The following is a 15,927-nucleotide window of genomic DNA, read 5'->3' on the forward strand; positions in this document are numbered from 1 at the left end:
CATCAAAAGAAATGAAATCTTGCCATTTGCGATGACGTGGATGGAAAGATTTCATTTCTTTTGATGGCTGCATAGTATTCCATTGTGTATATATATATACCACATCTTCTTTATCCATTCATCTGTTGATGGACATCTAGGCTCTTTCCATAGTTTGGCTATTGTGGACATTGCTGCTCTAAACATTTGGGTGAACGTGCCCCTTCGGACCACTAAAATCTGTATCTTCAGGGAAAATACCCAGTAGTGTGATTGCTGGGTCATTGGGTAGCTCTGTTTTAAACTTTTTCAGGAACCTCCCTGCTGTTTTCCAGAGTGACTGTACCAGTTTGCATTCCCACTAACAGTGTAGGAGGTTCCCCTTTCTCCACATCCTCACCAGCATCAGTCATTTCCTGACTTGTTAATTTTAGCCATTCTGACTGGTGTGAGGTAGTATCTCATTGTGGTTTTGATTTGTATTTCCCTGATGTCGAGTGATGTGGAGCACTTTTTCATGTGACTGTTGGCCATCTGGACGTCTTCTTTGCAGAAATGTCTGTTCATGTCCTCTGCCCATCTCTTGATTGGATTATTTGTTCTATAGGTGTTGAGTTTGATAAGTTCTTTCTAGATTTTGGATACTAGCCCTTTATCTGATAGGTCATTTGCGAATATCTTCTCCCATTCTGTCAGTTGTCTTTTGGTTTTGTTGACTGTTTCCTTTGCTGTGCAAAAGCTTTTGATCTTGATGAAGTCCCAATAGTTCATTTTTGCCCTTGCTTCCCTTGCCTTTGGTAATGTTCCTAGGAAGATGTTGCTGCGGCTGAGGTCAAAGAGGTTGCTGCCCGTGTTCTCCTCAAGGATTTTGGTGGATTCCTGTCTCACATTGAGGTCCTTCATCCATTTTGAGTCTATTTTCATGTGGGGTGTAAGGAAATGGTCCAGTTTCATTCTTCTGCATGTGGCTGTCCAATTTTCCCAGCACCATTTGTTGAAGAGACTGTCTTTTTTTCCATTGGACTTTCTTTCCTGCTTTATTGAAGATTAGTTGACCATAGAGTTGAGGGTCTATTTCTGGACTCTCTATTCTGTTCCACTGATCTATGTGTCTGTTTCTGTGCCAGTACCATACTGTCCTGATGATGACAGCTTTGTAATAGAGCTTGAAGTCTGGAATTGTGATGCCACCAACTTTGGCTTTCTTTTTCAATATTCCTCTGGCTATTCAAGGTCTTTTCTGGTTCCATATAAATTTTAGGATTATTTGTTCTATTTCTTTGAAAAATATGGATGGGATTTTGATAGGGGTTGCATTAAACATGTAGATTGCTTTAGGTAGCATCAACATTTTCACAATATTTGTTCTTGCAATCCATGAGCATGGAACATTTTTCCATTTCTTTGTGTATTCCCCAATTTCTTCCATGAGTACTTTATAGTTTTCTGAGTACAGATTCTTTGCTTCTTTGGTTAGGTTTATTCCTGAGTATCTTGTGGTTTGGGGTGTAATTGTAAATAGGATGGACTCTTTAATTTCTCTTTCTTCTGTCTTGCTCTTGGTGTATAGAAATGCAGCTGATTTCTCTGCATTGATTTTATATCCTGACACTTTACTAAATTCCTGTATGAGTTCTAGCAGTTTGGGAGTGGAATGTTTTGGGTTTTCCACAAAAAATATCCTATCATCTGCAAAGAGTGATAGCTTGACTTCTTTGTCAATTCAGATGCCTTTAGTTTCTTTTGTTGTCTGATTGCTGAGGCTAGGACTTCTAGTACTATATTGAATAGCAGTGGTGATAGTGGACATCCCTGCCATGTTCCTGACCTTATGGGAAAAGCTCTCAGTTTTTTTCTATTGAGAATGATATTCACTATGGGCTTTTCATAGATGGCTTTGATGATATTGAAGTATGTACTCTCCATGCCTACACTGTGAAGAGTTTTGATCAAGAAAGGATGCTGTATTTGTCAAATGCTTTTTCAGCATCTATTAAGAGTATCATATGGTTTTTGTCCTTTTTTTTATTAATGTATTGTATCACATTGATTGATTTGCGGATGTTGAACCAACCTTGCAGCCCAGGAATAAATCCCACTTGGTCGTGGTGAATCATCCTTTTAATGTGCTGTTGGATTCTCTTGACTAGTATTTTGGTGAAAATTTTCACATCTGTGTTTATCACGGATATTGGTGTGTAATTCTTTTTGATGGGGTCTTTGTCTGGCTTTGGGATCAAGGTAATGCTAGCCTCATAGAATGTGTTTAGAAGTTTTCCTTCCATCTCTATTTTTTTGAATAGTTTCAGGAGAATATTTATTAAATCTTCTTTAAATGTTTGGTAGAATTCCCCTAGGAAGCTGTCTGGCCCTTGGCTCTTGTTTGTTGGGAGATTTTTGATGACTGCTTCAATCTCCTTACTGGTTATGGGCCTGTTCAGGTTTTCTATTTCTTCCTGGCTCAGTTTTGGTAGTTTATATATCTCTAGGAATGCATCCATTTCTTCTAGATTGTCAAATTTGCTGCCATAATAGTTGCTCATAATATGTTCTTATAATTGTTTGTATTTCTTTAGTGTTGGTTGTGATCTCTCCTCTTTCATTCATGATTTTATTTATTTTTGATAAGAGTGGCCAGGGATTTATCAATCTTGTTAATTCTTTCAAAGAACCACCTCGTAGTTTTGTTGATTTGTTCTACTGTTCTTTTGGCTTCTATTTCATTGATTTCTGCTCTGATCCTTATTATTTCTCTTCTCCTGCTGGGTTTAGGCTTTCTTTGCCTTTCTTTCTCCAGCTCCTTTAGGTGGAGGGTTAGGTTGTGTATTGAGACCTCTCTTGTTTCTTGAGAAAGGCTTGTATTGCTATATATTTTCCTCTCAGGACTGCCTTTGCTGTATTCCAAAGATTTTGAGCAGTTGTGTTTTCATTTTCATTTGTTTCCATGAATTTTTTCAATTCTCCTTTAATTTCCTGGTTGACCCATTCATTCTTAAGTAGGATGCTCTTTAGCCTCCACGTATCTGAATTTTTTCCAAATTTCCTCTTGTGATTGAGTTCTAGTTTCAAAGCATTGTGGTCTGAAAATATACACGGAATGATCCCAATCTTTTGGTAGCAGTTAAGACCTGATTTGTGAATCAGGATGTGATCTATTCTGGAGAATGTTCCGTGTGCACTAGAGAAGAGTGTATTCTGTTGCTTTGGTTGGAATGTTCTGAATATATCTGTGATGTTCATCTGGTCTAGTGTGTCATTTAAGGCCTTTATTTCCTTGTTGATCTTTTGCTTGGATGATCTGTCCATTTCAGTGAGGAGGCTGTTAAAGTCCCCTAATAATATTGTATTATTATCAATGTGTTTCTTTGATTTTGTTATGAATTGGTTTGTATAGTTGGCTGCTCCCATGTTAGGGGCATAGATATTTAAAATTGTTAGATCTTGTTGTTGGACAGACCCTTTGAGTATGATACAGTGTCTTTCCTCATCTCTCATTATAGTCTTTGGCTTAACACTGAATTTGTCTGATATAAGGATTGCCACCCCAGCTTTCTTTTGATGTCCATTACCATGGTACATTGTTTTCCACCCCCTCACTTTAAATCTGGAGGTGTCTTTGGGTCTAAGATGAGTTTCTTGAAAACAGCATATTGATGGGTTTTGTTTTTTTTTATCCATTCTGATACCCTGTGTCTTTTGATTGGGGCATTTAGCCCCTTTACATTCAGGGTAACTATTGAAAGATAAGAATTTAGTGCTGTTGTATTGCCTGTAAGGTGACTGTTACTGTATATTGTCTCTATTCCTCTCTGGTCTACTACTTCTAGGCTCTCTCTTTGCTTAGAGGACCCCTTTCAATATTTCGTGTAAGGCTGGTTTGGTGTTTACAAATTCTTTTAATTTTTTTCTTTGTCCTGGAAACTTTTTATCTCTCCTTCTATTTTCAATGACAGCCTAGATGGATATAGTACTCTTGGCTGCATATTTTTCTCGTTTAGTGCTCTGACTATATCATGCCAGTACTTTCTGGCCTGCCAGGTCTCTGTGGCTTGGTCTGTTGCCAATTTAATATTTCTACCCTTCTATGTTACAAACGTCTTGTCCTGGGCTGCTTTCAGGATTTTCTCTTTGTCTCTGAGAATTGTAAGTTTTACTATTAGATGACGGGGTGGTGACTGACTTTTACTGATTTTAAGGGGAGTTCTCGTGCCTCCTATTTTGATGCTTGTTCCCTTCGCCAAGTTAGGCAAATTCTCTGCTATGATCTTCCCCAATATACTTTCTGTCCCCCTCTCTTTCATTTTCTTCTGCAATCACAATTATTCTAATATTTTTCTGTCTTATGGTATCACTTATCTCCCGAATTCTCCCCTCACGGTGCAGTAGTTGTTTGTCTCTCTTTTGCTCAGCTTCTTTATTCTCTTTCATTTGATCTTCTATATCACTAATTCTCTCTTTTGCCTCATTTATCCTAACAGTAAGGGCCTCCTCTTTTGATTGTACCTCACTAATAACTTTTTTGATTTCAACTTGGTTATATTTTAGTTCTTTTATTTCTCCAGAAAGGGGTTTTATTTCTCCAGAAATGGATTCTCTAATGTCTTCCACGCTTTTTTCGAGCCCAGCTAGTGCCTTAATAGTCACCATTCTAAACTCTAGTTCTGACATATTACTAATGTCTGTATTGATTAGGTCGTTAGCCATTGATACTGCCTCTTGTTCTTTTTTTTTTTTTTTGTGGTGAGTTTTTCTGCCTTGTCATTTTATCCAGGTAAGAACAGAGGAATGAGAGAACAAAATACTGAAATGTAGCAATGACCCTAGAAAACTATACACTAACCAAATCAGAAGAGACCTGAAACCAGGGGAGAAGATAGGGGAGAAAAAAGGGGAAAAAAAACCCATATGTGTATATGTGTGTGTGTGTGTGTGTGTGTGTGTGTGTGTGTGTATTAGACTGGCGAATAGAACAGAGCCACACACCTGATTTTGGTTTCCTTTTGGTTTTAGAAGAAACTACCTCCCAAAATTAAAAAAAAAGAAAAATTTATGTATATACAAAAATAAGGGTAAACAAGATGAAGGGATGGACTATGACTGTAAAGATGAAAATTTTAAAAGATTCTAAAAAATCAATTGTTAAGAAAGTTGGTTGGTAAAGAAAAAAAAAGAATGTGATCATGCTGCAGATTGGAACAAAGCCATGTGCTAGATTTAGGCTATATTTTGACCTATTAGAAGAAATTGTATTCCAAATTTTTAAAGAAAAAAACCTATATGTATAGAAAAAATAAGATTAAATATGATGAAGGGATAGAATATGACTATAATAATGAAAATTTTTAAAGATTTCCTTAAAAAGGTATTGATAAGATAAAATAATTAAAAACATTAAAATAGGAAAGCGGAAAAGTTTAAAAAGTAAAATAAAAAAATAAAATTTAAAAAATTTAACTTTGAAAGACTAAAGAATCACAGGAGAAAAGCCATGAATTCTATGTGCTACATTCGCCTTGTTCTGGAGTTCCTCAGTTCTCGATCAGTGAGCTTGGTCTTGGCTGGACGTTCTTGCTGATCTTCTGGGGGAGGGGCGTCTTGCCGTGACTCTCAGGGGTCTTTGCCGGAGGCGGAACCGCACCGCCCTTGCCAGGGCCCGGGCTAAGCGATCCGCTGGGGTTCGCGCTCGGAGCTTTTGTTCCCTGAGCGCTTTCCGTACCGCTGTGGAGGACGGGAATGAAGATGGCGGCCGCCCAGTCTCCGGCCAGAGGAGCCGCGAGCTCAGGGCCCGGCTCCTCAGTGTGACCTCGGAGAAAAGCCGCCAGTCCCTCCCGTCTCCCTGGTCTCTGGCCGCGCTTCGAGCTCCCCCGGCCTGTGACCGAGAGTTTCTTGGGCGCGCGGCCCCGTGTGGAGTCTCCGAACCCAGCGGTCCTGCCACGCAGCCACGCTGCTCCTCCTGGAAGAGGACAGAGGGGGTCTCCCCGGATCTGCCCCTTGTGGGGTCCCCGCTGGAATCACGGTTTAAGGTAAGCCCGAGCTGAGAACTGACTCCTCAGCCCGTCTCTGTAGCTGGCTTCCCCGCTCCGATCCCCGGGGGCTCTGCCGCACTCAGACACCCCCTGTCTTTTTGCGACCCTGCGGGTCCTGAGACCACACTGTCCCCGCGAGTGCTCCACCCCCCGCTCAGCCTCTGGAGCACGTCCGTCAGTGGAGCGGACTTCTAAAGGTCCCGATTTTGTTCTCGGCTGCTCCACCCTGTCCGGGAGCCGGCCCCTCCCCCGCGATTTATGTTCCTGTGGCTTCGGATTCTCTTCCGCACACGTCCTGCCTTCTGGAAGGTGGTTGACTTTCTGCTCCTAGAATTGCTGCTGTTCTTCTCTCCGATCTCCTGCTGGGCTTGTAGGTGTTGGGGATGGTTTGATAACTACGTAGCTGATCTCCTGGCACCTGATGATAACTCGGTCTCCTACTCCTCCGCCATCTTGCTCCTTTCCTGGTTCAGATTTTTGATACAAGATGGGTGGTGTTTGCACAACCAGTCCCTCATGATATCACAGCAGGGACAGGAATGACATCATAGGCTCCCCCACTGCTGTCTTTGCCACCTCCCACCCCTGGTCCGGGGCTGCTCAGCCCTGTGCCCAGAGGTCGGTGAGAAGAGTAGCTTCTAAGCTGGTTCCTCTGAGCGAGATGGAAGCTGTTATTACAGAGATCAAGACACCCACACTGCGTTTTAGCTGGTCTGCTCGCCTTTATTGGAATCTAGAGACAATCATTCATTCCTCCATTCATTAATTTACCTAATCAGCCAGTGTGAATGGATATAAAATAAGTTCAATTTATAGATGTTGATTCGATGCATTCCCTGTAATGATGATGATGATACTTGTATTTATTGAGCTCCTAGAATGTGCTCACATGCTATCTCATTTATTTCTCACACACTGAAAATGTGACCCTTTCACACAGATGAGGGAAGTGAGGCAAGGAAGTTGTTCCAAACAACTCTGTTCAAACATGTCTGCCTGCCTCCCCACCACAAACCTTCGGCACAGTACTGAGCTCTCTCAGTCCAGAGGAGAAAGTAAGACCCACATGGCTAAAGTTCCAGGTAGTAGGCATCCGGAAGAAAACAAAGAAGAAAGGGGTTATGTTATTTGGCGTAGAGATGTTGGAGGTGGAGTTGTCCCCATCAGTGTTTAGGACATAGGTGACCATGATGTAATGTGGCTGATGAAAGCCAGTAGGAATGGAAACAAACATGTTTGCTGAGCAGCCCTGGGCACGGGTAGAGAGCTAGAAACTCGGTTCCAAGAGAGCAATTTGGAAAATATTTAGAAGTTTTCCTCCTTGTAATTTAAGTCCGAGATCTCTCTAGAACTGCGTTTCCCTGTATGGTGACACATATTTGGACCATTTGAAATATAAATCTGCAAAGTACTGCAAGGAGACAGACATGAGCACGGAAGGTCCTTTCTCATCCCCCGCAGGGTCTTGGGTCTCTCCACAGAGGAGGGCTATGGGGGACCTGTCATTCAGCCCCATGGGCTCAGTTCCCCAGCAGTCTGGGGGGCAAGCCAGGTGGCTGCTCCTTTGCAGGTGCTTTCCTTCATGCATAACTGCATTGGGGTCTTAATTTTCTCCTTTTTGCAAAAACAATTCAAATAGGTTCTGATGCAATTCCTCTTGGGGTTGCCAGGATGAGCAAATTAGTCCAACCTGAAACAGGCTAATTCCTGCGAGCTTCCCCGGAAGAGCGGTGAGCAAGAGGATAGGTCATGAGCAGATTCTGTTTCCTTGAAAACTTCTCACTGACTTGCCTGTCCGTGAGGGACATACTCCTTGTAGCCGGAGTAGAATGCGGGGCAGCCTCCACACCTCCACTCTACACGTGCTGAATTTCTCGTCCAGGCCGCCATGAACGAGACCACTAGGGTTAGGTGCTGCCCGGGGCCACTGACCCCTTAAGGAGCCCACCAGATCGGTCATCGTCATGAGACAAGATGCTTTCATTGGATCCTGGGGGTTTGTTTTGGTTTGGTATTTGGTGGTTTTGTTGTTGTTGTTGTTGTGTTGTGTTGTGTTTTTTGGTCAGGGGCGGAATCCCGTTTTGTGTTTTTTTTTTTTTTCATCAAATGCTACATATTTGGTGCTAACAAGAACAGGACATTAGTGTAAGATACTTAAAATAAGGTGGTGTTTGGGACATGGAGAAAACAGGGGCAAAACAGAATTAGAGGTTGGACTGACCAGAAGAAGCTTCTCAAAATTGTTGTTTGAATGTGAGTTGCTCAAAGAATGGGTCAGAAAACAGCCTCAGTTTATACTCGTTTAGAGAAAAGCTAAAGCGTCCTCGGGCACCCCCATTCTGGTTTGTTAATGTGGAAATGATGGGTGTTCTTAGAGTTCCTACAGCACGGAGGCTGCGGGGTGTGCCTCTCTGGTGCCCCACGATACGGGATAAGGTTGAGGATGTGATTCTCGCTCACTATGATCCAGTTGTCCTTTCAGCCAGCAGATCAGACCCGTGGTGTGGAGCTTGACTTTAGGTCTAACCACTCCGTAATCAATAGTAGCAGTGGATTTTGATATAGTTTTACACTGAGTCACTGTCTTCTGAGGAACAGATTTAAAACCCTTTCTTTTGACTATTAAAACTGGTCCTCAACCAAACCTCTGACAACATGTAAACTCTCCTCTTTAGCCAACTAAGTTGTATCTCCACTCCCGTTTTTAAAATGGGTGTGAGAGGGGCGCCTGGGTGGCTCAGTGGGTTAAAGCCTCGGCCTTCAGCTCAGGTCATGATCCCAGGGTCCTGGGATCGAGCCCCGCATCGGGCTCTCTGCTCCGCGGGGAGCCTGCTTCCCCCTCTCTCTCTCTCTGCCTACTTGTGATCTCTGTCAAATAAATAAATAAAATCTTTAAAAATGGGTGTGAGAGCGTATCTCCAGGCCACCTCTGTCCCACTCTCCCAGCACAGGAGCTGGGCGCTCTCCCCGGGGAGCTGCTCAGCAGCCATGTCTTGATTCTAGTCAGATCCGTTGATGACTTCAGTGCTCTGAGAACCTTAGATGGGAACATCTTCTCTCTTACAAATCGCCTGTTTGACCGGGTTGTCTTCTGCTCCTAAGATTTATTTAATTTCCTTCCGTCTCATTCAAGCCCATCTAAGAAGATGCACAAGTGGTTCTGTATTATCAAGTTCCCACTGAGCTTTTCTCATACACATGTCAGATCTCATCTTTTCTGCAGATGACAGAAAAAGTATTATGGGGTGAGAAGGTGTACCCCAATAGTCACTCATCTAGAAGTGATGGGGGGACCACACACACACGTGCACACACACATGCGTGCGCTTGCACACACACACACACACACGAGTTCTTCGTAAAGGGGTACGTGAGGGTCCCAACAGAAGAGCTTCAGTTATGTACCCGTTTCAGTGCGTTGAGTAAAATCGCCTTACTGACTGGTCCTTCCCTTCATCTTACCAAGCTGAGGGCTTGTTCGATTGTTGTCGCTGGTCTAGGAATGTATGACAGTGTTCAGTAGGAAGTGTGCCCTGCAAAAGCATTACCTGGAGTGACCTGGTACTCACACGGAAGCTCGAACCACACACAGCTCTGCCCCCCAACCCCCGCCTTCAGGAAGCCTGATGCCAGCACTTATGAAACCCTGATCTTCTGCTTCCTCGTAGCCTCGTTAAACCTCCTGACAAGGCCCTTTGTCCCTATCTCAGTGTCTAGCTCTGACAGTTTAAATTCCGTTTCTTCTCGGAGGAGGAATACCGGGCTTTCATTTATTAAGACATTTGGTGTGTGCCTGATGTCATCGAGAACCGAACGGAGACGCATCTATCTGATTCTAAAACTCAGGGTCCTGGATCATATGGAAACAGTGGTTCCCTCTCTGGATGGCCTCAGGGAGGTTTGCTTTCTACTAATGATTTGGGCCATTTCCCTCTGTTTTTTGTTTCATAAAGCAGGCATAATTTCCATCAATGTCCAAATTCCTTCCCTGGCCCCCTTCATCCAGGGTTCTGTAAGATGGTATAAACTTAACTCACGGTTTTGTAACAAAACAACCACCACCACCACCAAAAATCAAGAAAAACAAAAACTGGGCTGGGACCCAGATGGAAATGTACCAATTACCACATACCAGGCCTTCTCCATGACACTCTAGAAATCTACTGGACAGCAGTACCCCCAGAGAGGCCTCCAGACAAACTGTTAATGGGGGGGGGCTGTATCTGATCACTACCAAAAATGAACCAATAGAGAATGCCAGGTAAAGTATTGAATAAATTACTCCCCTTTAAAGCTTAAAACTTCATTTTTTTTTAAAATGCAAGCCTCTCTTTTCCACTTTATTCCAAGTTTGTTGAACATACCAAGTAATCTGACATCAAATCAGCAAACACTTAAAAAATAAGTATCTAGACTGATTATTTCCAAATAATTTTGGCAATTGGATCTAGTGTAGTGCAGTACTGCTGTATGAAATTTCTGCCTTAGAACGTAGAAAAATGGCAACTAACTTTTACATATCGAATCCCAAGAGTGCTTCAAAGTTCTGGAAAATATTTTGTATTCTCTGAAGTAAGGAAAACACTTCCTACTCCATTTCTTTTAATCCTAATCTGCATGATTCACGTTTACAACCAATGCCTCTTTTTTGGATAAACTTTAGTCTCACACGTGTGAGAATCCTCAGGGATCACAAGTCAACAGGATCCAAGTGAGGCCCTATTCAGTCCATTTATGAGTCATTTAACACTTTTATTAGAAAGAGGAAGTCCTTGTTCTGGGTCTCTTTAGAAGCACAAAATAGATTTCTGTATTAGCAGAGCCTTATTTCCCTTCATGAACACAGTAAGTGAGAACACATGGAGCCCACTCTGGGCTGGGCTTGGCATCCCCCGAAGCATCACTACGTCTTGAGAAAAGTCCTAGAGCGAGGACAGCTCTGTCATGTGGAGGGACAGCCGTAAGCCTGGAGAAGGGGCTTCCAAGGCCCCGGCTAACTCCAGGCTACCATGAGCTGACCGTTGAGCTTACTGCATCCAAACGCTGAGATCCTCCTAAGAGACCTCCCACGTTATAAATCAGTCTTTTTAAGATTTCGTGATAATCCTTGCAATATAGAGTAGAGTGGGACATCTCTCTATTGTCAACATGTGCGACAACATGCAATGACCTCGTGAATCGAAATCAGCAACTGACACTCGGTGACTGGCTTGGAGATACAGGTAAAGACTGTGGCAGACCCGTGTCACAGGGAAAGGAGTATTTTGGTCCCAAAGATCCCCTTTGAGAATCAGGAGATTCTAGATGTATTCCAGAAAGACCACAGCAGACCTACTCATAGGCCTGGGATTGACTTAATCTTGGAGGGGAAAGAAAGGGACAGGAGAAGGGGGAAGAAGACACAGAACTGCTGGTAGGATTCAACTTCCACCGTTGACGCATCACGCACATCTGTACTAGTCCCACTGACCAACCTATAAGGCCCTTCTGTTCTTCTATTGACCAGGAAACTAAGATTAAGGGACTCTCCCAAGGGTATTTATTTATTCAGCAAATACTACGTAGCAGGAACTATTTCAGGTGCCACAAAACAATGGTGAACAAGGAAAAGGCAGATTTTGTGGGGATTAAATATTACTTTAATATTTTCATACAAAAAATACATAATAAATGATCACACCACACATAAATACACGTATACAGTACATTTGAAACGAAGTTTTTACACACGTACATGAGAACTTATCTGATATGTCTCTACTTTTTCTTTTTCAAAGCTCATTTGGTAATAACCAATGAGACTGATTTCATGATCCACTAACAATCGCAATCCACAGTTTGGAAACCTGATTCCAGCAGACTTGAATGGCGTGGACTAATATTGATATTAATATTTCCTCAAGGCCTGGGGACTCATCTCCATCTTTTTCAGCGTGTAGTTTAGCGATGAGAAGAAAGGAGAAGCCGGAGGCCACCAGCCTCCTGCCGCAGCCTGCAGTGGTTCGGCAGAGACTCGAACTCCGGCTTGGGTCTCCCGTGAAGTGCAAATGCCTCTTCTTTGTGATAATGGTGTGTTTTATCTTTTTCCTCTAAACTTTTTCATTCTTCCCACATAGGCTGACCACAGAATACCCAGGCCACTACGGGGAGGAAATGGACATGATTTCCTACAATTATGACTATTACATGCGAGGCGCAACCACCACATTCTCAGCCGTGGAAAGGTGAGCGTTCCCAGAGCAAAGACCACGTCAGCAGGGGTCTCCGGGATTTTCCCTACTTTATTTCTACATGGTCGAGAAAAAGCGGAGAGTCGCCTGGGGCTTGGAAGGCCCTGGGTGGGGCGCTGTTCTCACAAACCCACTTCATGGAGAAGCTCAGCCATGGGGAGGAGGACGGGCTCCAGGCCGCGCGGAGCAGGAGAGCCTCAGCAAGGTCTCTGACGTTCTAAGCTCTGCCCGTCGCTCAATCTCAAAGAGCACTTTTTCTGACCCAGTGTCGGGAGGAGAGGGCAAAACTGGTCGAAGGAGGACCCACTGTCAACTGGACCCCGTGGCCGCCGCCGACCCTCACCCAGAGAAGGGAAGGGGACCCCCCATACTCGGAAAGGAAAGGATTTACATAACCTGAAGGCAGGCAGAATTCCTCCATCTCCTTCCCTAATAAGCTCCCAGGCCTATCCCAGCCACTCAAACACAAAACAGTAAGACCACGTCTTCTCCCAGCGAGTGTAGACGGCGCCAGTAAAGGCAGGGGCTTCCCGCCAGGTGAGCACATGAGCGCTGCACGTGAATCCCTGAAAAGCCACCATAAACCTTTTGCAAACAGCAAAACTTACCTTCGCTCATTAAATAATAGACTGATGAATGTGAGCGTGACTCATCTCTCAGGGATATTTATGTTTTTCAATGAAATGACATCACACTAACCAAAGTTAGCATGGCCCAGAATTTAAACAACCAAAACAATAGAAGGAAAAAAACATCAAATAGCTCTGAAAGGGCGCCTGACATGGTGCAGCTCCACAAACAAAGACCTTTATGTTTACCCCCAAGGGGCCCCTCATTTCTCACACGTTAGTCCCTTTTATTTTACATCCAGTTCTAAGTAGCTTACTCAGCTGTTTTCTAGAAGCAGAACACTAGAAACTGAACAGGGAGGAGCAGACATAAGTGGAACTCTTCAGCAGTGAGGACAGCAAACTGACCAAGCACTCACACGAAAGGTATTTAAGAAAAGGAAAGACTTAAGAACTCGAAACCGTGGGAGCCTGGTGACAGTTAGCAGGTGTGTCACCCCCAAGGGCAGACTGCATGACAGTGCAGGGGGCATCCAGTATTCTTAACGATGTCTCCAAGTCAGTAAGAAAATTAGTTCTGCGTTGCCTGGTTAAGAAGGCAAGAAGGAACATAATAAAGGAAATACCATCCAAAATTACGACACTCTCTCTCTATCTCTCTCTCTATATGTATATATATATATATATAAAATAAAATTATGACTATATACAGTCATAATTTTGGGTGGTATTTTCTTTATTATATATATATGCATATGCCCGTCAAAATATCCAATTCCCATTGGCTTGAAATTTTTCAGTTACGTAGAGTAACCCAGGACCTTGGAAAACTGAGATGCCGTGTCATGTATTTGTTGAAAACAAGCAGGCCCATGCGGTTGTACTGCTGTCATTAACAATTAGTGGCTTAATGATCCACAGCATGTGTCCCTTCAGCTCTGCTGAAAGATGCTAAGGCCACTGGCTTGGAGAAATGGCACCACTGTAGGACCTACTGGGAGGGACTTTTGCGCATCCTGGTGGGTTCCTCCTGGCACCCAGTCGCTCAGCCTGAGCGCTACTGACAGATAAGTTCTCTGTTGCAGGAGACTACCCTGTCATTCCAGATGTTTAGTAGCAGGCTTGGCCCCAGTTGCTGGATGGCAGTAGCAACCACCCCTCCCCCATAGTTGTGACAACGAAAACTGTCCTGGGGAGCCAAAGCGCCCCTGCTTGAGAGCCACTGCCCTGGAGAGAAATCAAAGACTGTGTGTGACTGAGTCCCTCGGTCCTTTTAGGGCCGCGTCTAAAACTTGCTCAGCAGCGATCAGTCTCTTACGGGAGTGGCGTGAGTGCCTAAGAGCCTTTTTATCTGCCTGTCGGTGTGCAGATGAAGACGTGCCCACGGTAACAAAAGTCATTATAAACAGGCGCGCCACCAGTTTGCTCTTCTCCGTCTGGAAGAGCCAGGTCCTCTTCTGACAAGTGCAGGAATAAATACTAACACGTAGCTGGGCACAAGGCTCTCGGGACTTGTGCCAGGAGACCCTCTTCCCAGTCCTTTCACACAAATGCCTCGGAGCAGCAGACTGAGAACTGCAAAGCCTTACGCACGTGCTGGCGGACCGGCACGTCCCATAGCCGCTGGCAAGAGGGTATCTCCCAGAGCTAAGTGTGGTCAGGCCCGCGGTCCAGATCAGAGGCCGGACGGAGACCTTCTCCGTACTGGCTGTCATTTAGGATAAGCCAACCTAGGAAGAAGCCTTGCAGGTTGAAAGGGAGAAGGATAATTTGAAGATTAAATGACCCAGCTGTGCTTTGGAAGGATTTGCATGATCATATATAGAATGACTCTTTATTTTGGCCCTTTGTTGGGACTTTGCAAAGGACGTGACCGCCATGTCCTCTGGTGGGGTTACGGGCAGGTCATCGCGGGGGTATTGTGGTGTAAGAGAAAGGACAAGCGTTCAGTCCACACACTTGGACCTGGAGTTTTCCCCTCCTTGTCTTACGGAAAGTCACACGTTTCTGTGTCTGCCTCTCCGCCTAAATGATGACTCCCAGGGAGGATCACACGCGCACACTTGCCCCGGTGCAGCGCTGGGTGTACTGAACCACTCGGAGCGCAGTGGCCGTGGTCCACGTAGCGCTGTGCAGAGTAGGCAGCGAGAAGTTCCCACTCAGTAGGTACACGAAGAACACAGGCTTACCCTCAGCAAAGACATTCCCTGAAACACATCCGCACCACGTTTCCCAAAGCTGAGCAATCCCACATCTCTCCCTCCGCGCCTGACCTCTGGACACAGACGCAACCCAGACTGTCCGCAGGAGCGGCGGGCGCTTTCCTGTCCACTCTCTGGGGTTTGCGAGTTGTTTCCCTTCACTTCATGTCCTCACGGTCGTGTTTGCTGCTGCACACGTGTATAGTGTGAGCCTAGAACTTGGTCCGCACACGTGTATGCGCCCACGGGTACGCAGTAAGAGCTTAGATGAGCGAACGGGTGGCCTAGTTAAGATTCTTGACCACAGGACAGAGACAAGGTTGAATAAATGCTTGTATTTCAAGCTGTTAACCTGTGTGTCCTCGAGGTACCCGTGGACAGAGCAGTGCAGCTCACCCCGAGGGACGGGTCACCGAGTGCCCTGGGCCGGAAGGTGTCGAGGGGCCTCTTAAGTTCCCCAACCCTCCGAAGGTCATTCAGCGCTTTCCGGGCAGCAGGGCCTTTCTCACTGGCCTCGGCTTTCTGACTCTGTCCCCACAGGGACCGCCAGTGGAAGTTCATAATGTGCCGCATGACGGACTATGACTGCGAGTTTGCAAGCGTGTAGGTCCGCTGCTCGCCGAGTGCGGGGGAGGCCAGGGAGCCGGGAGAGCCGCGTCTGCCCGCGTCGCCCTCCGCCGGACCCCGGTGCGTCTTCTGCTCTGTTCTTCCCCTGACCTGGTTGGCGGCTGCCACGCCAGCTTCCCGGGCCTTTCTAGCGAGTATCACACTTACAATAAAATCCACAATTAAAGTGCGTTCTCACTTTCAACATGTTCCGTAGCGACCGTTGCGTGTGACTGACGATGGCTTCCTTGCACGCCGCGTAGATGTGCGCGTCTCACAGCCAGAAAAGAGCTGGGTTCCAGGAGCACCTGCCGGA

The 15,927-nt window shown here is 45.0% G+C and overlaps 1 protein-coding gene across 1 annotated transcript in view; it reads left to right on the forward strand.

The window, feature by feature from the left end:
• Window positions 1–15,655, forward strand: part of DPT (dermatopontin) — a 32,646-nt gene extending 16,991 nt beyond the window's left edge. The window contains exons 3-4 of the mRNA XM_032863087.1: window positions 12,122–12,229; window positions 15,546–15,655. Of these exons, the coding sequence (XP_032718978.1) occupies window positions 12,122–12,229; window positions 15,546–15,612 (175 nt within the window). The 3' untranslated portion in view covers window positions 15,613–15,655. The remainder of the gene's footprint in view (window positions 1–12,121; window positions 12,230–15,545) is intronic.
• The last annotated feature ends 272 nt before the right edge of the window (window positions 15,656–15,927 follow it).

This window comes from Lontra canadensis, unplaced genomic scaffold (assembly GCF_010015895.1).
Source record: "Lontra canadensis isolate GAN:19392208 unplaced genomic scaffold, GSC_riverotter_1.0 scaffold24, whole genome shotgun sequence".
Lineage (NCBI taxonomy): Eukaryota > Metazoa > Chordata > Mammalia > Carnivora > Mustelidae > Lontra > Lontra canadensis.